A 24,550-nucleotide genomic window follows, 5' to 3' on the forward strand; every position below is an offset into this window, starting at 1 on the left:
AGAAGGGTCAGGAGACATTTTAACCACTGTCTTGTTTTCTTACTTCGCCCATATAAAATAATAACTGACTCTTGAACCTACGTGTTATCTAATTTGTCAAAAAGAGAAAAGTAATCCACATTTTTATCCTTTCTTTTTACATATCCAAATACATTACATTTTAAAGCATAGGTTAAATTGGCAAGCATACTTTTTTTTTTTTTTAAACCATTATGTAAACATTAATAAAAGTATGTGCGCTCGCTTGCGTTACGCCACGCAGTAGAGGAAGGTACTCAATAAAAACAAATAATAAAACTGAACGTCACGCATGCGAGTTTGCAGAAAAGCGCCGCACAAACTCAACGCGTCGTGCGCGTCACCTTTACAAGTCTTTGTCATGTCAGTCGCACAACGCGCGTTCCTGTGACGCAAAGAAGATCTGACGGCGGTCAAGTTGGGTCGAATGAATAATATAAACGTCGAGTTGTTCTCCAGCGAAAAGCGTCTTTCTGCCCGAGCATCTTCACAGTTTGTTCGATCTTCTGAAGTGTTGTTGAATCAGGTAAGCACATACAACGAGGCGTTTAAGTACCACAGTCTGTAGCAAGTTTGATAGGCATAATACGTGATTAATCTTCCAGTAGTTCAAAAACGGAAAGTTAAATGTCACTATAGTGGGCTTTGAAAGCTTACAGCTCATGAGAAAAAAAAAAAAAAAAAAAAGTCAACAAATGATGTGTGAATAATGTTTACTATATGGTTTTGGCTACAAGTTTTCCTTGTTTTTGTAAAATAGAATTATTAAGTTTATAGGCCTTTCATATTTGGTTGTGCTCATTCAGAACATGTAAATGAAAAAAAAAAATCAAAGCCAAGTTGTTGTTTTTGAATATATGTTCAAAGTGTAATTCTTTTTAAATTTCAAAAACTATGTTGCTGATTGGAACACAAATCAGTAGCTCAAATGTATTTTTTTTTACTTAATAATTTGGCCAGTATGGACATTTTGTATTTTGTGGGTGAAAAGTGATGACATCATAGAAACATCAATGCTTTGTGACTTCATCACATTGGTACCAAAAGGCCTTGATTCATTTTATAGGTGTGACTACTTGAATATCAATGTCAGTTGGCCTTGAATCCAAACTTAATAATCCAAAGCCAATCAAAAATTCTTAGTATGAGGTACATCCTATTAGTAACTTTTGATCGGCCTTGTAGTGACTGTTAAGTTTTTGTTCAGGGTGGCATTACTTGATCTAGAGAATGTAGTCCAAAACCTGCCACTTGTGTTCGGATTTGTTGCTAAAATGGTTCCTTCAGTGGATGCATTTGTGGTTCTATAATGAACTTAAGTTTAATTGCCGGCTAAACTGCAATTATCATGTTGATGTTGGTTTTCCCTCGTGCTGTAAAGAGAGTTTTGCCCTGTTTAGCAAAGGGAAAGATAAACACGTCATTGACATTTTCATGTGACTCGAGAGTTGATGGAAAGAAGCGCTGTTGCGCGGGAAGGTTAGCCAAACTCCAAATCGACAGAAATATCTGATCTTTGATGCTCACGTTTCCGCTGGCAATCTGTTTTCAGATCTGAAGAAATGGCCAACCGCAAGCAGAGGGGGCTGACTGCCACGGACGAGTTCCCGGACCTCAGTCAGCACAAGAACCACATGGCCAAGTTCCTGACTCAGGACATGTACGCCACCTTGAAGGAGCGCTCCACCCGCAGTGGCTTCACCATCGACGGTGTCATCCAGACCGGAGTGGACAATCCCGGTATGGTCACAACAGCGGTTCGACACTCGGAAAGACAGTTGGGTCAAAAAGGGTCTGACCCAACCTGTTTTGGGTTATTTAATTTACCCAAAAAGTTGGGTCAAATGAATAATCCACAAAACATTCCAAGGTTAAATGAATAACCCGCAAAACAACCCCAACATTGGGGTTGATTTCTGGTTCATTAATTCTGTGTATTTTGTTTTTACCCAATACTATTGTGTTACTCAACTAACCCAAAAAGTTGGGTCAAATGAATAACCCAACAGAAGGGTTGATTTGTGGGTTATTTATTTGACCCAACTTTATGGGCCAAATGTAGGGCTGTGCAATTAAACAAAATTCAATTACAATTTCAATTATTACACCCCAAAATTACAAACTCAGCATAATCGTTAAAAAAAAAAAGAGATCATTTTTGAGTTTTAAATGTATACAATTGCATTTTTAAAAAAAATTAAAATAATAAATTGTTTCATCCAAAATGAACTTGCATAATTATACTGTTTTTCATTTTTTTTTTAAATTTGTTTTAATTTTTGTTTTTTACGTTTAATTAAACATTTTCTTGTTTCTTATTTTCCTGTTTTTGCCAACGTTAAATATATATTATTAGAAATTGTTTGGTCTAAAAGGAACTTACATAATTGTAGTGTTTCTATTTTTTTTTAATTGGTCTTAATATTTTTGTGTAAACATTTTCTTCTTTTGTACCAAAAAAAACAAAACAAAAAACAAATTCATCCTACTGCACAGTGCACAAGCTGCGCTCCTATTTATTTGCCAACATAAATAAATAAATAAATAAATAAATAAATAAATAAATATTCTGTTTGCTCCAAAAGGAACTCAAATAGTGTTTTTAATAGTGTTTCTATATTTTTTCTATTTTTTTTTATTTGGTCTTAGTATTTTAAAGGCTTAAACATTTTCTTGTTTTCTACCAAAAAAAAAAATAAAATCCATAATTGTTTGAATAATCGTGATTTCAATTATGCCAAAATAATCCCGATTATTTTTTTCCCCATAATCGAGCAGCCCTAGCTAAATACCTCAAAATGTCGGTTTATTTTTGACCCAATTCAACTTTATATGGGAATAAAGTTGAATTGAAAGTTTGCTCAAATAAATAACACAAAATTTTGGGCTTGTTTTGTGGGCTATTCATGTAATTTGACCCAACTTTTGGGGTTAAATAAACACAAGAGTTGGGTTGGTCCATTCTTGACCCAATTTCTTTGACGACTAATTTGGTGCCATGTTGTTCCGTGGGCAGGTCACCCTTACATCATGACCGTGGGCTGCGTGGCTGGCGACGAGGAGTCCTACGATGTGTACAAAGAGCTTTTTGACCTTGTGATTGAGGATAGGCATGGCGGATACAAGGCCACCGACACGCACAAGACCGACCTCAACCCAGGGAACCTCGTGGTAGGTCGTCGTTTATCTGGATATTAGTTTTTTTGGTGGTACAGTATTCTTCTCGATTTTCAACTGGCAGGCAAAACCGACTTTCTGGCTTTCCGGTTGTGGCAGTGTGGGTTTAGTTCCCACTCAGTGATGGTATGAACGGAAGAGTGAATAGTTGTCTGTCTGTAGTTTGTCCCCCAAAGAGGTCAAGCAGTGTAGAAAACCGATGGATGGACTTTCCGACTGCCAGTTAAAAATGAAAAGAACCAATAATACAGTGATTACTGCGGACTGCCGAAACTCTAACGTACGCAATATTTAGGGCGGCGAAGACCTGGACGCCAACTACGTCCTGAGCTCCCGTGTCCGAACAGGCCGCAGCATCCGCGGCTTCTGTCTGCCGCCGCACTGCACCAGAGGGGAGAGGCGTGCTTTGGAGAAGCTCTCCATTGAAGGTAAGCAAATGGTTTGGTCTTGATCGCTTGATTTTACGATCGAACATGTAACATAAACCATGACCTTTTTCCAAAGCAGATCTAAACGGCAGTATCAGCTTCAAGTTGTTAAGTCACAATTTTGAGTTGTCCACAAACTTTGTTTCTCCGTCTTTTTAGCATTGGGCTCACTGACTGGAGATCTGAGTGGCAAGTACTATGCCTTGAAGAACATGTCGGAGGCGGAGCAGCAGCAGCTGATTGATGACCACTTCCTGTTTGACAAGCCTGTGTCCCCTCTGCTGCTGGCCTCCAGAATGGCCCGCGACTGGCCCGACGGCAGAGGCATCTGGTGAGGAATAGTCAACAAAAACCATCCATCTTCATTTCTTGACCGCTTATTCCTCACAAGAGTCGCGGGGGGTGCTGGAGCCTATCTCAGCTGGCTATGGGCAGTAGGCGGGGTACACCCTGAACTGGTTGCCAGCCAATCGCAGGGCATCAACAAAAACTAAACAAAAATAATTTTGGCAACACATTTTTCATTGTATAAAACTAGACTGGACTCTCACACTCATTAACTCATTAGCTCCCAAAAACATATAAATACGGCAGATTTTAAATGTTTTTAATGTCCCAAAGACGTATTTATACGTTTTTTGTTTTTGTTGTGTTTTTTTTATGCCAGAGCATAGAGAAGGCTTTGATGCAGTCTCTCTACTGCAGAAAATGGTTGAGTGGCAGCAGAGTATAAGAGATCAACCAGGCAAAACGAGCTGATTTCCCCACATTTCCTAGCAGATTTGTGAATAATGATGAAACTTAGCTATGTTCTATTGCTAATTGCTGCACAGCGGAAACAGATAGGAATATACTTTTTATTCCTGATAAAATAAGAGACTCTAATCTCTCTTTTGGTAGGTTCCATATTTTTATAGCAATAGAACATAATATTCTACAGGCCTTGCAAAATCAGTCAAAAACCAGGAAAATACGACAGTGAAAATGGCTGGGAGTGAATGAGTTAATAAACAATAATAACTGGGGCTAAATCTTTCTGCATTTTCGTCGACTAAAATGAAGACAAGACGAAAATCTACTTCATAAAAACCGGACTAAAATTTATGGACATTTTTAGTTCATGAGCAAAAACGAGATTAATACGATTTAGTAAAATCTTATCTTTGCTAATTTGTCACTATAACGTTCCAAAAATGTTTATCCGACTGCTAACTAATGCTGGCTAACTTACTAGCTCATAGTGGAGCCTTAGTAGCCACTTGTTGATTTACTGTAATTATGAAGTTGTTTTTCATCAAAAAGATGAGAAAAAAAATTAGTGAAAATTTTAGATCCAAAATGTTCAACATAATCTGCTGGCTAAACAAAATAAAAAATACAGGAATTAAATGAATGTCCTGACTAAAAGTAGACTGAAATGTTGACAATTTTTGTTGACTAAAATTTGATGAATAAAATTGTTTAAAATATGGACCAAAATGCTAGATTTATAGTCGATTAAAAATGGACTATATAAACACGGGATGAGGTTGACTAAGTATGATAAAAAGTAAGAAACATGATTGAAACTGGACTAAAACTGACCATAAATTTAAAAATGGTGGATAAAATTAACACTAGTGAGGAACGGTCTTCTCACACTCAAACCGTTTGTTTCCACATGTATTCTAAAGGCACAACGAGAGCAAGACCTTCCTGGTGTGGGTGAATGAGGAGGACCATCTGCGCGTCATCTCCATGCAGAAAGGTGGCAACATAAAGGAAGTGTTCACCCGCTTCTGCACTGGACTGGCTGAGGTGTGGAAGAAACATTTTTTCCTTCTCAAACTGTGAAAACAAAAAGTTTGAGAACGCAACAGATAAAAATCTCGCCACTTTTAAAGTTTAGATTAAAGCTCGGTGAAACTATTGTTGTAATGTTCTCCCCACCTGCAACAGATCGAAGCCAGGTTCAAGGAGAAAGGCCGCGTGTTCATGTGGAACGAGCACCTGGGCTACATCCTGACCTGCCCCTCCAACCTGGGCACCGGTCTGCGTGCTGGCGTACACGTGAAGCTGCCAAAGCTGGGCAAGCACGCTGAATTCGAGGAGGTTCTCAAGAGGCTGCGTCTGCAAAAACGCGGGACCGGTACCGCCAAACCTAATTTTGGTTCCAATTCCTGCGCTTTGATGAGTACTTAACGTGGTTTGTGCAATCAGGTGGCGTGGACACGGATGCTGTGGATGGCGTCTTCGACATCTCCAACGCGGACCGACTGGGATTCTCCGAGGTGGAGCTTGTGCAGATGGTGGTGGATGGTGTCAAGCTCCTGGTGGACATGGAGAAGAATTTAGAGAAGGATGAGTCCATTGATGAGCTGATGCCCAACCAGAAATAGACCCCCCCCCCCCTATAAATCCTTTCTGTCCACCATTTCTTCTTACGAATACTATCCTAAATGCAGTTTCTGCTATTATGTACTGCTCTATAATGTGTGTAAGGTTGGGTTAGACTTGAAATAAAAATAATGCTGAAAACGTTACATTGTATTGTGTCAGCGATGTTAACGCATAAAGTAATCAATGCACAAAAGTTATTCAGTAATGCACTGACTTGGTGATTTGAGTAGTTCCCAAAGATCACACAAATTCCCCCAGTTTAAAGCGAATGTAGACTAATGCACAATTGCATAGTGTATTTTGCGACAGCTAATGTAGACAGATGAGTATTTAAAGCTAAATGGAGACTGTTAAAACGAACAAGTAGTGTTTTGACAAAAGTGAAAATGTGCCAAACATTTTCCCCAAAACTCTATACACACTCAAACAACGAGTCATGCATGCGCTATATTTTTGCTAGTTAAGTCAAAAATGTGTGCACAGAGGCCAAGTGACTAACTGGTTTTAAATTTGAAGATTGAAATTGTTTACAGATGTAAGTGCTCTTTGCATGGATCATTAAACAAGATGTCAGGGGAAAATATGGATCTGAATTGAAATAAAATAAATTGACACCATGGTGATGGCAAATTTGATTAACCAATTCTACAGTCTACCATAGTCACCGGGAAAATATTAATACCTTTCACAACTAGGAATTTTCTTCTCGTCCCTTTTCTACACGGACATTTATGTTGAGTGGACGTCCCCGCACTTCCGCTCCCCATGATACCGGAGAGAAGTTCTGACAGCTGAGGCTTCACTCAGTTCATTCCATCCCCGACCCCCCCCAAAACCAACTTTTTATCACCATATTCAGTCGCGAGTACCTCAATTAATCACCGAGCGGAGTTTCGGCGATCTTGGCGTCCGATTATGGTGTAGAACGGACTGCTAGCTCACAGATTACAGGTAAACAACGTCCCGGTAACACACAAGCTAACTGGATGAGCTTGATAGTTTTGAAAACAACTTCAAAACTTGCACTTGAACAAATTAAAGTACGTGTATTTGTGCTGCTTTTATATATGGGACAGTTTCAAGTGAGACACAATAAGCTGGGGAAATTATCTTCGCTAGTTGTGGTAACGACATAGTTATTAGTTGTATTTTATGTAGTGACAAAACAGTAAGACATATTGATTATTAAATTACAAGCCCAGTTAAAATACAGGCGTCAATGGAAAGACTTTAGACCTAGAATATTGAACAGGAGAAGCTGCAGAACTGATCTAATGGATCTGGAAATCCTACAGGGGCGTCCTCGTTTTACGACAGGGATTCGGTCATCCGACGAAGACGTAAACGGAGACACATTACTTTCCTAGGCTGACCCAGTAGTGAGGTCATAGTTGTAGTCAAAGTTTGTATGAATATTTCTAGGTCTTGAAGAATCAAATGAAAAATAACGACAAATGTTCCCTTACTAATTTCTATTTTGAAAAACACAAAGTGAAAATGAAACAACCCTGTATTAACTAGGGATGTTCGCTACCACTTTTTTTTCAGACCGATACCAATACTCAGACCCTCAGTACTCACCGATACCAACTGCCGATACCAGTCGTACATTTTGACAAAAAAAAAAAAAATCACAAAGATATTTTTAAACAAATATATTTCATTTAATTTTGACAAAAAATAGCACAGTCACTCTTCAATAGTCTTAACACTCAAAATGAAACACAAAAATGCTCTTTTGGTTTAAGATTCACAATTTTGAAATATTTCCAAACCGGTGAAGTTTTGGTGAAAAACTGCTGCAAGCTAACGGCAGTTACAGGCAAGGATGACTCACTTAATGTCTTCCCCCTCTGCCATCGGTCGCTTGTACTCATCTGCGTCACGAGTACTTGAGTACTTGAAAAAAGGCTGGTATCGGCCCGATACCGATACCTGGTATCGGTACTCGCCCATCCTTAATTATAACCATCGGAACTTCAAAATCACATCTCATAGGGTATATCATTTGGACATGTTAACTTAACATCACCAATATAGTAATCATAAACAGTGACAAGAATCTAATAATATAATTATAAGGTACACCACTGCTCTGAGGGCCACAACGTGACCTCGAGCTAGACACCCTGATTCAAAGGTTTCAAACCGATGATGTTTTATTGTGTCATTCACACTGTGACAGGCGTTTGTGAGTCGCGGGGGCAGGCAGCGCGCGGGGGCGGGAGCTGAGCACAGCAGCGCTGCAGTAGCCATGCTTACGCTGGCCAGCAAGCTGAAGCGGAACGAAGGCGCACAGACCGCCCGGGCCGGCGGAGTCTCCGACGCCACTCACAGGGTCTCCATCAGGGACCGTCTCCTTACCAAAGGTTTGCATTTTGCAATCCAAAACATATTCATAGTGAAAGGCTGCGGTGGTCAATCCAAATTGTGTTGTACTTGTGACTAATTGCTACTGTCGTCTATCTCTGCAGAAGTTGCTGAACTTGAAGCCAATCTTCCTAGTAAGTTCCGATGTGATTTTACCTCGTCTTTTAGGTCTTTGTTATAGTTCACTTGAGAAGTCAGTCTTGATTCGAGCTCCATTTTCAGACCCCCTTTCCACTACCATGTGAAAAAAAATATTTGGATGTATCTAGGACTTTTTTTCTTTTAACAGATGTGTTGCATTTAAATATCGTGAACACGCTGACGATATTGTGGCAGTTTTAATATCACGATATCGCGTTTATTGTTACATCCCTAATTTTTAATGCTCAAATGCAAAAGATGCACACCACAGCTACAGAAAACTAATTTTGTGCGTGTTTTCAACGAAAATAAGTCACTCAGTTATTTTAATATTGTACTTAAGTTCATCCTGCATGTCATTGCAAATCTACAAATAAGTGGTCTGACTCATCATACGATACCATGCAGCAAAGATAACTCTGTTGTAGGTGCACCATCCGTGCAGCCACTTGTTCAATCCATCTTTCGCATAACACTATTTTGCAAATTCATACGAACTGTCAACGGTTCTTGTGGGATGTTGCTTGGTGTACTTTTCAGATCGGTTGTAGTGGCAAATTAGGTTGAAATCGTTTACGGCAGATAGCATATCCAAGTTATCTAGACAATGATTAACATTGTACACCTTAAAACTGCTGAACTATAGTGGAAGTTTTTGCATCCTGTTTTGGATTAGCAACTCCAATATTGGAAGCTGAAGGGATGTTAAATGTGCCCTTAGATCTCAATCTCTTTGTGTTTGTCTATTTTTAGTACATGGGAATTAATGTGATAACTGAAAGCATCAAAATTATTCAGATGTAGTGTCACAGCCTGCTTTTGTATTGTATGTCCTTGAACAGCAGGTGGCAGTGTGTAGCTGATTTGAAACTCAGCCTTGTTTTAAAAACGGGACAAATCCACTTTAACCAGTACAGTCTTTAATGTATGTTTGGAAAAAGGAACATGATGTTGATGCATTAAAAAAAAAAAAAAGGACGCAAATGTACATGTGACCATTCACTTGCAACCTACCATATGTTTCCCTCTAATTGCAGGTACATGTAAAGCCAATTTCCCAGATGAGGACAAGCTGCACTATTTTCAGCTGGCAGTGTCTCCTGGTAAGAGAAGAACATTCAACGTCCTCATTCGTCCCATTCGCCGATGAACTGACGTTTGCCTGTGTCTCGTTAGCGACTAGCATGTTGGGTAGTGGCCAAAAAAAAAAAAAAAGACAATGATTACATTACACTTGGCAGACGTTTGTTTGTTCTGTGCCGCTCCATTCATGTCAGCGGTTGGCAAGCCGGCAAAGGAACGCCCGCTAACCTCATCGTGCTGGTCGCTGTGCTTTAAACGACCCGCTTTTCCTCCGACAGCTCGGCTCAGTGGGCCATTGTGTGTGCGTGTGATTGTTTTTGAAAGCCATCCGTGTATGTTTTCAAGTGCTCCGACCGTGTTTGTTTAGTCTTTGTCGTGCTCTGTCAGCAATTTTTCCCAGCTTCATCGGGTTAGCCGTCAAATGGACCCAGTTTATGCTCTTCTTTGCGTGCTCTTGGCACGATAGCCATGTATTCAACTCCCATCAATCTTGCAACAAGTTGCTATTTTTAGACAAATGATCTGTCATCTCATCTGACACGTGCAAAAAAAAAAAAAAATCGGAAATGCACATTAAAAAAAAAAAGTCTCCAATAACACCTTAATAGTTTGCTAGAAAGGTGCATAATGGAGCTAATTTATGTAATAACTAATAACTTTCTTCTCCCATGATCTGATCAACTCAACTGGCTGAAGATTCAGAGCCACTTTCAACCGACTGTTCGAGTCTAGTGATGAAATCATGTTAACTCATTCACTCTCAGCCATTTTCAATGAAGCAAGCCCCTTCGCTCCCGGCTGTTTTACTGGATTTTGCAAGGACAACTGAATATTGTGTTCTATTGCTATAAAAACATGGGACCTCACCTGCCAAAAGAAAGATTAGAGTCTCTTCTTTCATCAGGAAAAAAAAGTATATATTCTGTTTCGGTTTTGCAGCAATTAGCATTAGAATATAGCTAAGTTTAATCATTATTCACAAATCTATTTAGAACTCTGGGGAAATCCGCTTGTTTTCAACATGGCCCTGGTTGATCTCTTATACTCTGCTGCCACCTGCTTGCCGTTTTTGTTATTACTACCATTGCTTCACCCGTTCCCTGCATTTCAGAGGCTGCATCAAGGCCTTCTGTATGCTCTAGCTAGCATAAAAAAAAAACATAAAAAAAACATTTAATACATCTTTAGGACACTTATAACATTTAAAATAGAACGTATTTATATGTTTTTGGGAGCAATTGTGTTAAAGACATGCAGCTATCAGCTGTTCAAAATTGTTAAAAAAAAAAAACCCAAATATCTATACTAGGGGTGTGAATTGCCTAGTATCTGACGATTCGATTCGTATCACGATTCACAGGTCAAGATTCGATTCGATACCGATTAATCCCGATACGAATTTATAAGTCGATTGTTGCGATTTTTTTTTATTCAAATTTAGAAAATACTAATCAGTAAACTAGTACAGTCTAAGATTTGTATGAAAATGTATTATTTATCTGAAACTTCAGTCTTATACAGGTTGTAATCTGTTTCATGTTTTAACAGCACTGAAATAAAATATTAAGGCTTAATGTTCCATTAATATAAAATTCTTCTATGCTTAAGGTGTGAACCCTAACCCGAAGTAAGACGTTTTGTTGAATATTTTTCCATTAAAAATGGAAGTTTAAAAATCGATTCAGTCGCCTATTGAATCGATTCGAGAATTGCGCGATGTAGTATCGCGATATATTGCCGAATCGATTTTTTTTAACACCCTTAATCTATACTATGTCTTCAAGGATGTATATATTTTCTCACTGCAAATTGTGTCATGAGCAAGCAACACAGTAAGATTTTCACAAACTAGTGCGTACTTACAAGTGTGTGTGTGCGCGGGTTTGCGTGTGTGAGCATGTGCGTGCGTGTGGTATATCTCCCGTATGAGTCATCCGTCTCCCTGTCGCCCCAATCGTTGGTGTACCTCCAGCTTGGTATCACAAAGGCCTTTTGTAAGCAAAATCTATGCCGAAAAGCAAAGGTCAGCTATTATCGCAAAGGGCTGCTGTCATTTTTTTTTTTTCTTAAGTGAATCCGATAAGGAGTTCTCCGAGGAAGACTTGCTCATTTATTCAAAAAGTATAGCATCTCACACATACAGTATTATTTCTTTATATTTATGAATTCAATCTTTTCCTATTTTCGCTCATTCACTTTAAATGAGGTACACGTGATGATGACTTGTCTTTCTAAGTAATTGTTGACAGCGTGGCCACAAAATTCACAAGACGCGGTCGAAACATGATGAATGAGGACACCTTGATAAACAGCTATTGTGAATCTCTAAATGAATTGTTCATTGACCGTCAGACTCAATGGAGCTTGGCAGCGGTGACTATAGAACACATGAGTCAGCGTGGTTGGTGGCTTAAAAAAAAAAAGAAAAAAGAAAAAAAAGTGTCATGTCGTCAGAACTTGAGGCTGCGTTCCTTGTGTGAATAGTTTTTAAGAATATACTAAACTAATAACTAAAAAAAAATCAATAAGAAAAAATACTAGCTGTTCTTGCGCGTGTTGGCCTCTTAGGGGCAGTGTGGTGCCGCACATCCATTGTGTACACACAATGAGAACAGAAGAAAGATGCAATTTAACTATTAAAATAACTCGATTTTCATAAATTGGGAAGGATTTGTGCCATTTGAGTACCGGTAATGTTATCTTACTTGTGTGTTTGTGTTATTTGAAGGAATGTCACAAATGCTATCGATTCTAATTTACCGTTAGCATGTCCATGGGATCCACCTTTGACTTTAGCATTAGCGCTAGCAATGTTGTGAAGATGAAGCACGTTTAGTATTTAAATATGCAATGTGTTTAATTCTTCTTGTTGTGTGTTTAATTTTACAGTAAGATCCAGCTGGGTGTCATTAAACATTTTAATAGACGTTTCTGAAAAACAGAATCACGTACTAGTTGCATTGTTTGTTGTTGAAAATCAATCAGTCAATTGGCAGATTATTTTTATGGATTCACAGGAGTGCCAAAATTAAAAGAAAATACAAACACAATCCATAAAAGAGAACATCATTCAATAAAAGAGAACATTTACAAACGCAGTTATATAAAGATTAAATAAAAGAGAATATTTACTAATGCAGACATAAAACGGCATTCAATAAATAAAAAAATAAAATAAATTTCCTATTAATTTTGGCACTCCTGTGACTCCATATATTTTGGCCGATTATTTAATTTTGCCAATTGCTTTGAATTAACTTGATCCTCCTTGAAGCAGATTACACATACGCTAACATTTATTACCGCGTTTTATTAATGTATGACTGGCCTAAGTTTTTGTTGTGATGGCAAAGACATTTCCCTGCTGAGTACACGGAGGACACTTGCTCGGGCGCAGTAACGGTCCTTTTCCACTAATTGGTTTCCTCTCATGAATACTAAGCTGCATATGGTGTTGCAGTCAGTAAATTAAACCGTAAACTGATTACAATTCTTGCCTGGCTTAGAAAAAAAAAAAAAAAAAAATCACGCTTGAGTTTGGTTCTAACGTTTTTGAATATTTGTGTGTGTGTTGAAGTGCAAGTCCTCGCTGATTTCTCCAGTGTGCTGCAGACACAAATGATTTATTTATGAACTCTAAATGTAGCTGTTAAGCCAGTCCAGCTCTCTTGTGAAGTTTTCTTTTTCTTTCTATCTTTCTTTTTCTTTCTTTCTTGCTTTCTTGCTTTCTTGCTTTTTTTTTTTTTTTTTTTCTTTCTACGCTTTGCTTTTAGTGGTGCCCAGTTTTGGTTTCATCCTCAATGTCCGACTTATTTCAAACCCTAGAAAATAAATACAAATAGAAATAAATTATGCTTTTATGCTGTTCCTTATAAGTCGAATAAGATTTCACATTGTGGTACAGTGGTCTAGTCTAGTGTTTAGTACGTCTGCCAAGAAGTCAGCCACAGACTAAGCACCATCCGCCTCGATTGGGATTTTGCGTCTCAGAAAAGCATCATTGTTGTTCCATACGTACATAAAAGATTCAAAGCCCCTCCAGCCAAGTCTCATCATTTGTGCTGGCTCGCTTGAAATTGCCGCTTAAAGCTTTAGAAATGTTTGTGTTTTGTAGCTTGGTTTCATATTAAAAAAAACTTGACTAGTTTTTAACTTCAATTTTTCAATGGTTATAAATAGCAAAACAATTCCTTGCAATCCTTAGAATTCTTTAAAATACTCCCAATTTGAATTTGGCCCGAAAATCCAGCCATCCATCTTCGACTGCGCTCATCCTCCTTAACAGATGAGCTGGAGCTTATCCCAGCTGACCAACAATTCACACTCACATTCTCACCTATTTGTTTTTTTTCTTCATTTCAAGTCTTCAACCTGCAATCATGCAATGCACCCCCAAATCTGAGTAACCGCTGTGTTCACTGTGTAATGTGTTTTCTTCCGCCAGTCACCATCTGCTGATTCCAGTTGCTATGCCAAGAAATCGTGTTAACCGTAATAGTTTGCATCCCTTGCAAATAAAATTCTGTCCTTTTGTAGTGAGTTATTAGTCATTGCGAATTAATCATGGGCAGGTACTGGAAAAAATGTCAAACGAAACGACTTCAGAGCCACAGTGCGGAGCGCTAAAGTATTTGTCTCAGTGCTGTCTATTAACGATTGCTTTGTTTGTCCTTCTCCTTCCAGATGAAGGTTACTACCAAAGTGGCAGGTTTCAGTTTGAAATAAATGTGCCTGAAGCCTATAACATGGTGGTGAGTGGTCTAATATGTCCTCTGTCTTGTCTGTGTTTGGATGCAATCACATTTCTAGTTTGCCCCCCTACCCCCCAATCAGTTGATTGGTTTGGAAATAATATCAATAACTATGAAGTTTACGGCAGGGTCTTCCGTTTTCACTCAGGAAAATGCACTATATAAATACAGGATGTATAGCCATGAACTCCTTCTCAACCTACACCTCTGGGCTTATGTTAATGTGTGGTGGTGATTTTTTCCTAAATCCCTGGAGAAGGAGTAAACAACTCTGTCCGCAGAAACGTCCCGCAGTTGACAAAACAAACACAAAATGGCAAAATACAGGCTGGGGGGGTGGGGGTTTAGGAAAAAAAATCACCACCGCACATTAACAGAAGGCCAGAGGTGTTGATTGAGAAGGAGTTCATGGCTATAAATCCTGTATTTATGTAGTGCATTTTCCTGAGTGAAAACGGAAGACTCTGCCTTTAAATTGATAAATACATTTCTTCCCATAAGGGAAATTAGATTTTCATGGCAGCAATATTCACAATTGCACCAAAATAAAACAGGAGCAACAAACCAAGTGAAATGAAAATTCAAAAGCAGAATTTTATGGGAGACCCAAGGAATGAATGAAGTCCGTACCGTATGTGTTTCTCTGTTGATTTCTAGCCTCCAAAAGTGAGATGTCTGACCAGAATATGGCATCCTAATATCACAGAGAATGGGGAGATCTGCCTGAGGTATGAAATTCAGCACCGCAGTCATGACATTATTAATTAAACATGGTATGGTAAGAAGGTGATAAAGACGTATTATAAATGCTTGATAAATGTTATATTAATCCAGTCTTGTAGCTTTCTTTCATTCAAGAAGGTAAAATTGGCCAAATAAATTATTATTTTTATTTTTTTTTACTAATTAGTTGTGTTGGTGTATGTGTGTAAAATGTGTCATAAATAATAGGTACTGTCTTGTTTCTCTCTCTCTCTCTTCAGTCTACTGCGTGAACATTCTATTGACGGCACAGGGTGGGCCCCCACCAGAACGTTAAAGGTAAACTGGAAGATGTTACTCTGATACATTACCAATTCATCTTATAGTATTATTTATTATTTAATTTATTTATTTTTTATATGCAGGACGTGGTCTGGGGATTGAACTCGTTGTTCACTGTAAGTTGTCCTTTTTACTATCCCAAATTATATAATATAAAGTTAATGATAATCAACTTTTGAAGGGGATTGTATAATACACACGATAAGGTTTGCACAGTGGAATGACAGTTTCGACATCAGACTTAAAGCATGCAATATTTAAGTTGGTACAATTTTGTGTCAATCATCTCATCCATATGCAAAATGGTGAACACAAATTAGGAGCATTAAAAATGGTCTTGGGATCAAAAGTTGTGCTAATATTTCTCCCCCCAAAAAGTAACTTTGATGTTAGTTGATTAGTAGCATGAGCATTTTGCTCCACAGGTAGACAGTTGAAGTGTTTCGTGTGTATGTAGGTCACACAAGTGATATGAGTCAAGCTGTAATTGAGTTACAACACAGTCATTGCTTATCTCCGTTGACAGCTGCAATGGGGCTATCACACCGACATGGGGGAAATAATCTTTCCCATTTATGGGGGGGGGGGCGGCTTTGTGAAATACAAACAAGAAAACAAAATGAGATTTTGCGCTTTTGGCAGCGAGTCCTGGAAAGCTGCTCAAGAGTTTTTGACTTGAAATTGGCCGCAGATGAGGACACTTCCTGTGACTGCTTGATGCTCTCTCATATTATACATCCTGTTGGACCGTTATCAGTAGGATTACTCACAACGCATTTGTTATCTCCTGTAGGACTTGTTGAATTTTGATGACCCGTTGAACATTGATGCAGCAGAACATCACTTAAGAGACAAGGTGGGTTTATGTTTCAAAAAAAAGTCCTTGATTGACATTCAGAATCATTAAGTAGTAAAATTCAAGTCATTGTGGAAATGCTGAAAGCATCCCACATATGTTATTCAGATTTTTATTCTCCTCACTTTTTTGCCGAGAAACAACTCCCATATAATACTTCCGATTTACACCGTTCAAATTTCAACTTGCTTCAAAAATTCACACATTCCAGGTTATATATATCGTCTGATTCCACGTTACTTGCAGTAATCGCACAATTTGACGTTAAATAACAACTTTTCCCCATTCATTTTCAATGGGACTGACATTGACCTTTTTCTAAATCACACTTTCCACGCTCACTTCCATACATACAACTGATCATCATGACCAGCTCTGTGATACTGCTCAGTTCTTTTTATCCATTTATCTTTCAACTTCAATTAAAACTTTGTAATTTTCACATAATTTCTTTCAATTTACTTCATAAGCATTCAGCTTAGCATTCAGCTATTGGCATTCAGCTTTCAGCATTCCCACGCAATTTCTCCAGCAATTGCACTTAGTCTAGTTATAACAGCTACCTCCTTTGTTTGAAGAACTTGATGGCAACTTTACACCTAAAATGTATGATACGAACTTCCAAATTCTAGCAATCAAAGATCAATCAATTGAATATGATTATTCCCCAATCAATTGTTTTTCATTTCTGAGCCAAGCAGCATGTTCCAGCGAGATGTCGGATGTTGTTCTAGAGAGACGTAGGCAGGGAGCAGGCACAGATGGTGCTTTTAAAAGGCTCTTGTCCCTGCACTATCATCGAACTTGGTGCCTGCCAAGTGGAAAGCAGGCGCAACAATTTGCAAGTCAAATCGGCACTAAATGGGACCTCGGGAAATATTTACAATTCGATGTTCTTTTCTTCTTCCTTCACTTTTCCCCCTTTTTGTTTTTACAAGACATTGGCAAGGGTTTACAACATTTAATAGTACAGTAATCTATGGATCCTGAGCACATTATGGCATATACACATTCATAGATGTATATTTGTTTAAAAAAAAAAAGAAGTCCCACCCTTTTGTGGTTTGCTATTCATGAACTCACCTTTTGGCATTTTGCTGAAAAACTCATATATGTACAGTATGTTTAAAATGCCACAAAATGGTGCAGAAGCTGGCTTGTTATCGGACACTATAAATTATTCTTTGAGGCAATTGTAAACATTTTTAGGGAAGGGTCAATATATTTACTATATCCAGAAATTTGTGGCAATGAATCAGAAAATAAAGTTTGTGTGGGAAGGAGTGAGGAAAGAGACTGTTATAAAAGAAAAAAAAAGTTGATTGTGGTTTGTTATAATTGTTTTGCTGACTCACCGGTCCCACGTAAAACCCTGTTTTACATTTCCGGAGGTTTTGCAGTTGCTTCACTGTGTTGTTATAACACATCAAGTCGTCCAACTGGGACCGCCTCGCACCGATTTACATCCTCTTTTAATTATCTTCAGCAACCCATGAGTGGAGATGTGTGTGTTTGTCAGCTATAGGAGGATTTTAGTTTTTTGTGTACACGCTGAATGTTCAAGCTTTTTGAACTTAATTGTCAACACCCCCCCCCCCCCCCCCCCCCCCCCCCCCCATGCTAGAAAAAGCTCTTTTCAGTACTTGACAGTTCAAGAATGGTTCATTTCCCCTCTTTTGCATTTCCCCTTTGGGGAGCAATACAAACCTAAATCATTTTATCTGACCTCACAAATTTTACTGTTGGCGAATGGACACAATCTACCAGAGGACACACAATGAAACCTCTTAGAAGTCTTTGAGGTGGACCAAATAGTTTTTGGTTTCTTGGCGATAATATAGGCTGATATTCTGCTGCAGTATATATTATATTGCAGTAAATCGTATGGTAATTTTTGTCTTAAAGTGGAAGTCAACCTTGAACATTTCTTGACAATAGCATGTTATATGTGACCTCACTAGTCTAAACATGACATTCTAATTAATATTACATTTTTGGAATATGAGCTATGAAGCAAAATCCAGCTGTTTTTATCCATCTCAGGGGGCGGCCATTTTGCCACTTGCTGTTACTGAAGATGACATAAATGTTGCGCAGGGCTAAGGTAACAACTAATCACGGATCACCTGTTTTGCGCTGTGATTGGTTGTCACCTGAGACCTGAGCAACTGTGATGTCACCTTCAGTCGACAGCAGCGTGGCTCGAGTTTACGCATTCCATCTGCATAGCAAATTCCTGCTCTTTAGTTCCACACTTAACTCCTCTCTGTCATCTCCAGTGGCTCAGCTTAATCAATCAATCAATCAATCAATCAATCGTCTATCATGTCACGCGTGCGGACATCCACCATTATTGACTTACTTCATGCCCCGAAGCAGAGAACAATATGTGTCTTCAGGTTCTTATGACCAAAGTAATTAGGAAGCGCCAGGCAGTAAAATCATGTCACTCCATTTTCAATGAAGCAACCCCCTTCGCTCCTGGCTGTTTTACTGGATTTTGACTGATTTTGCAAGGCCCACAGAATATTGTAGTCTATGGCTATAAAAACATGGAACCTACCAAAAGAAAGATTAGTGTCTCTTCTTTGTCCAAGGAAAAAAAAAAAGAAAAAAAAAAGTATAATTCTGTTTACGTTTTGCAGCAGTTAGCATTAGAATATAGCTAAGTTTAATCATTATTCACAAATCTGCTTAGAATTGTGGGGAATCAGCTTGTTTTCACCATGGCCCTGGTTGATCTCTTGTACTCTGCTGCCACTTGCAGGACGTTTTTGTAATTGCTACCATTTTTTTCACCCGTTCTTCACCCATTAGTTGAGAGGCTGCATCAAAGCCCTCTAGCATTTAAAAAAACTAAATAAATAAATAAATAAATACGTCTTTGGGACACTTAATACATTTAAAATAGAACATATTTATACGTTTTTGGTAGCAAATTAGTTAATGTATTTTTTTTTACATTTTTAATATTTTTCTATTTTATAATTTATATATTTATTTTATTCAGATTATTTTATTTATTATTATTATTATTATTATTATTATTATTATTATTATTATTATTATTATTACTATTATTATTATATATACCATTATTTATATCTATATTATAATTTCCTCACATGATTGTGTATTCGGCCCAAGCCTGCAGACTTGCCAGTGTCAAACGTTATAATCATACTTTTGCACTGCGTCATTCTCGCCTTCACCTTTTGTTGTTGTCGTCACTGGGCTGCGCTTTACTGAAGTTGCCAACATGCAGTCGATGTTAAAGAAACAGTTCACCCCCCAAAGGCTTTTGTTTGTTTTCCTTTCTTCCAATGATGGTGAAATCTCTGAATACCCGCGCAGATAATTAGGGACGAGAAGAGAGCTAAATGCCTTGCGTGACTGCAGAATTGCCTCAAAGTTTTTAATAGACTGCAGACTGTGCAGAGTTTCTTCAAGCTAATGAATGGCCAAGAGGAGCTGCAATTTTTTTTTTTTCTAGAAGCCCAAGTGCTGTCTTATTAGGATTTCTTTAAATAACGATCTGTGGGGGTTCTTTCTTTCTTTTTTTTTCTTTTTTTTTTAAATAGACTTAACTTGGATGGAAGGTGAAAGGGAAATCTGAACAGACCGTGGCGCCTCTGAAAAAACAATCCCCGTTATCTTCTCCTTTTGTCCAACGGGCATTTAGAAAATGAGCCGAGTCGGAGGCCACTCAATAGTACGCCTCTAATTGTCTGAAAGGGCCACGCCAATTTGATTTGGAAGACATGTCCTGAGAGGGACTTTTCCGTCATCTGTCTGGGGACAATCGCGACTCATTAAGTCTTTCATACTGGCAGCTTTCCAGCATTTTGTGCTCATGTGCAGGTCAAGCACTTGCATACACACAAACGTCCTTGCTCAAAGCTCATGAAATGCAATTCACTTTGGAAAATCTGCACAGATGACGTGTGTCAATCAAAAGTGAGCATTATCATCTTGGCAGCATGTCCTGTTGACTTTCACCATTGAAGTGTTGTGAAGTACAGATTGTTGATGAAAGAGGAAAAAGTGGAGCTTTCAGATTGAGTTTCTTGGGGTGAGATGAAATTTAAGAAGGCATCCAAAAAGCAGCTTAATAAGATGGAACGATAAAAAAGGCTAAATGTAAGTCGCCTAATGACAGAGAAGGTAGGTGGGGATTTGACCTGGGGTTTGGCATTTAAGCTGCTTCAATGCCTTTTTCATCGTCCATCAGGAACTTTATTCTCTCCCAACGAATGTCTTCTCTTAATTGGCCATTTTAGCAGTCAGGAAGAGAGATGAACATTGGGACTCGTTAGTATGAAGATTTTGATACCAAAACGAACAGGATAGTGGGGCACGTGACTGTCTTCAAAACTGACCAATCACATGCAGATTTATGTTCAAATGTTTACATTTAACACATTTAAAGTGCCTCTGATTAGCCCCTCAAATTAGCCGCATATAATTGGACCATAATAAAATCTCCCATATATACATGATATTAAAGTTCGACGAAATCAAGGTTGAACTTTTTGGTGCAAGCAAAGATAATGCTAATCACAAAAGAACAACATACCTACAGTGAAGCCCGGTGGGGCAGCACCATTGACAATAATATGTGATATGTGACCTCACTAGTCTAAACATCACATTCTGATTCATATTACATTTGTGGAATATGAGTTATGAGGCAAAATCCAGCCGTTTTTATCCATCTCAGGGGGCAGCCATTTTGTCACTTTCTGTCAACTGAAGGGGACATCACAGTTATTCAGGGAGTCAGGTAACAACCAATCACAGGTCAGCTTCAGAAAACAGGTAAGCTGTGATTGGCCGTTGCCTGAGCAACTGTGATGTCATTGTCAGTCGACAGCAAGTGACAAAATGGCCGCCCTCTGAGATGGATAAAAACAATTGGATTTTGCTGCTGAAGTCATATTCCACTAACACAATATTCAACAAAATATCACATTTAGACTAGTGGGGCTGCATAGAACATATTATTGCCCCAATTTTTTTAAATGTATAATTTTTTTTGGGGGGGGTGTTGACTTCCTCTTACTCGGGCCTGAAAAGATGTGGATTGAATTATGAACAGTTTGAAACCTTAGATTATCGATACACCTGCGCAAGTATCGTGATATTTGTAGTTCATATACAGCCACTATAACTGCTCCATTGTTCATGACTTATTGAGAAATTACTTGGCGGGCCACTAGGGGGAGCGCCTCATAAGAGTGGTGGGGAAATGGACGCAAGTCTTCAGGCGAAGAAGACTTGTGAGCTTAGTTTTTTTGTTGTTGTTGTTATTATTATTATTATTATCATCATCATCATAATCATCATCATCATTATTATTATTTATATATTATGTATTTATATTCATTATATTATTTTTATTATGATTTATTTTATTATTTTTTTATTATTTATGTATTTTTTATTATTATTTTTATTTATAATTTATTTATATTATTATTATTATTTTAATCGTAGATTATCGTGGATTTATTACCTGAGCAATATATCGCTAATTGCAGTATCGTGATGTTGTGAGATAATCCTAATCGTGAACCGTTTTGTGGCTTTGTGTGCTTTTCAGGAGGATTTCCGGAACAAAGTTCAAGATTACATCAAGCACTACGCCAGATGATAGACGCATGGTGGCCCGCAGCAACTTTTGCTCCACGTTTGCCTCGGCTTCTCTCGCTCTCTCGAGTCCACACTGAACCGGCAGCCGTCGCGCTCTCTGCTCACCTTCTCGCAATAAACATCAACAACAAACAAACCAACGCGGGGGAAACGCGTTTGAGCGAGGACGCCAAAGCACTACGCTTATCATTCTTTTTTTGGGAGGTCACGGTGACTCGCTGCTAGCTTGACGCTAAAAGGCAGCGACATGTTTCTTTTTTGTTATCTGACGAAGGTTGATGATATATGTGTGTTCCTCAGTTCCAGTGCCTGCAGTGTTTTGTGTCGGCAGAGAGAAAAAGGAAAAAAAAAAATGCATGCCAGTTGACATGATGTCATGTGAAGACATTTTACACACGTTTGTGGACACCTTACGTGCTACACGCTACCTGCCCGCCCCCCCACCAGACAGCGTTTTGAATGATCAGCACCGTATCGTCCTCATCTGTTGACGTTCACACCACACGTTTTTTTCCCACTCTAATGTGCAAAATGGGAGACGTTCACTTGTCAGTTTCTGTTCCTGTTTTCATGCACTTATTTATTTATTTTCACCCCATGTGTCTCAGAAACAAAATGTATCACTGAGAGAGGATAAAACACGACAATGATTGGTCGACAACAGCCAAATAAATTTGACCGAAAGCGGAAAGACAAACACTTAAAAATATATATATATAAAATGGGATCCTTGCTTTTTGAGTTGTCGAGGTTGCGAATGGCACGCAAGATTTTTTTTTCATTTGTTTAATATTTCATTAGCCTAATAACAGTTGCCTAAACGATATTTCCAGAAAATGAGAGAGAGAAAAAAATATAAAAAAAAATCAAAGTTTGATTCCAGTTGCCAAGTTTCATGACCTGGATGAAAAACAAAATTTGGTAACAACTGTGGTAAATTTTATTCATATGCTGAGAATTGACAGTCGTAAAGGAAAAACAAAACAAAACACAATTTGGTAACATTGAGAAATTTTATTGATATTGTTGAGCAAGTTAAAAAATGACTTGGGCAATTATGCTATAATCAGAAAAGTATAAAGCCTGGAAGTGTTTTCATTCCAAAAGTTTACTCTAATTACAAAATTATCGTATGTTAATGAAAATGACGCATTACAACTTATGTGGAAATTTGGATTTCACCCTAAAAATGAAACTCAAAAGTGAGGATCCCAATACTTCCAATTCTTTGCTTCTTAATTTCATGACACTGACGTTGTTATTTTTTTGGCCACTTAAAAAAAAAGTATTCAACTTACATTGGATTTATTTAAAGGTGTTGGATTTACAGTTACAGTACAAAAGTTGCTATGTTTGTATTTTTCATCTGATTTGCTCCATGTTTTTCTTGCTACATTATTTCAATGATTGGGAAAAATACAAAATGTCAACTGTTCCGTGTCGAGTTTGTCCCTTTGTATAGTGACAATATTAGTTTGTGACTCATAGCCTTTTTTTTTTTTTTTTTTTGTCTACCATCACTTGAAAATAGTTCATCATTAATGTGAAGTTAAGTCTGTGGGTAGAAAATAAAAATTCCCATTTTAAACGACCCTCTATAAAATATTGCAAAACTTTTAAAATCATTTAGTTTTCCATTTTGAATTGTACAGCCTACAAGTTGCCTTTTTTAATGCGATTTTCAAACGTAACCTTTCCTTTTTTTAATTCCACGACGTGCATTTCATATTAGCATAAGACACAGTTATGTAGTAGCATTAAAAAAGTACTTAAATGATGCCATTTGAGTCAAGTTACATCAAAATTGTACCGAGATAAATATTTTTAAAATATTTCTAAAAGATTCATCGCAAACCTATCAAAACGTAAATAACTGTACTTAAGCAGTGATTCTTTCACGTACCACGTGAGGGAGCCCACGTTCCAGAAAACGACAACATTCCCAAGCTTCTTTTGCCGATGCCCTCGTCAAAGTTTGATTATTTTGAGGATTCGCCTTGAAAACAACAAGGTCCAGGGTGACATTTTAACGGGTGAGTTCACACTTTGGGAAATAAAGCATAATGTACACACTTGTCTGTTGACTACAATGCTAATGGACAACTTGTTCATTGGCGCAAATGGTGCTTTTCCTTCTCCAAACTGACAAAAGCTTTCAGAGTATGGCCGGTGAAATCATGTTTGTTTGTGTCAAATTTATAAGCACTAGCGTACTAGTTGAAAGATGAGAAGGTTATTAATGAATGTATCTATGCGTATGATAGCGTATGTCAGTTCCACTGTTGAAAGAAATGTGACTTGTTAGCATGCTAACAAGTGTTAGGTGTCTTCAAAAAACAGACCGTAACCTTGTCAATTGTCACATTCAAGTGGAAATAGTTTTGTGGCACGCAAGCCGAGTAGCTTTTGCTACCATGGCGACCGGGGGGGTTTAGGGCATTGCGACAAAGCGAGTGTTACCCATGCTGCCAACATTTGTACTGTTACTTAATATTGAGTGTCTTTGCTGAGCCCTCAAGCGACTCATTAAATGTGGTGACGCTTCACGTGTCCAGACTGCAAATGAACGGCGCCTGTACAATGTCGTCACTGTTTAACTCAGTCAAACCCAAAAAACGTGTGAAAACGTTTTTAAATATTTTGTCCTCCCA

General features: G+C 38.1%; 3 protein-coding genes across 3 annotated transcripts in view; 2 read left to right on the forward strand and 1 right to left on the reverse strand.

Annotated features, from left to right (window-relative positions):
- The window catches only part of adarb1b (adenosine deaminase RNA specific B1b), a 197,843-nt gene that overhangs the window by 128,320 nt on the left and 44,973 nt on the right, over positions 1-24,550 (reverse strand). The gene's annotated exons all lie outside the window — the stretch shown is intronic.
- Positions 377-6,145, forward strand: LOC144030500 (creatine kinase, testis isozyme-like). The gene is made up of 8 exons (XM_077536864.1): positions 377-544; positions 1,571-1,758; positions 3,035-3,189; positions 3,491-3,623; positions 3,783-3,954; positions 5,297-5,420; positions 5,562-5,751; positions 5,823-6,145. The coding sequence occupies exons 2-8, from the start codon at positions 1,581-1,583 to the stop codon at positions 5,999-6,001; spliced, it is 1,131 nt and encodes a 376-aa protein (XP_077392990.1). The 5' UTR covers positions 377-544; positions 1,571-1,580; the 3' UTR covers positions 6,002-6,145.
- ube2f (ubiquitin-conjugating enzyme E2F (putative)) lies at positions 6,717-23,378 on the forward strand. The gene is made up of 10 exons (XM_077537606.1): positions 6,717-6,953; positions 8,188-8,371; positions 8,477-8,506; positions 9,551-9,616; positions 14,280-14,347; positions 15,005-15,075; positions 15,331-15,388; positions 15,475-15,507; positions 16,185-16,247; positions 21,850-23,378. The coding sequence occupies exons 2-10, from the start codon at positions 8,257-8,259 to the stop codon at positions 21,898-21,900; spliced, it is 555 nt and encodes a 184-aa protein (XP_077393732.1). The 5' UTR covers positions 6,717-6,953; positions 8,188-8,256; the 3' UTR covers positions 21,901-23,378.

Source organism: Festucalex cinctus, chromosome 11 (genome assembly GCF_051991245.1).
Source record: "Festucalex cinctus isolate MCC-2025b chromosome 11, RoL_Fcin_1.0, whole genome shotgun sequence".
Lineage (NCBI taxonomy): Eukaryota > Metazoa > Chordata > Actinopteri > Syngnathiformes > Syngnathidae > Festucalex > Festucalex cinctus.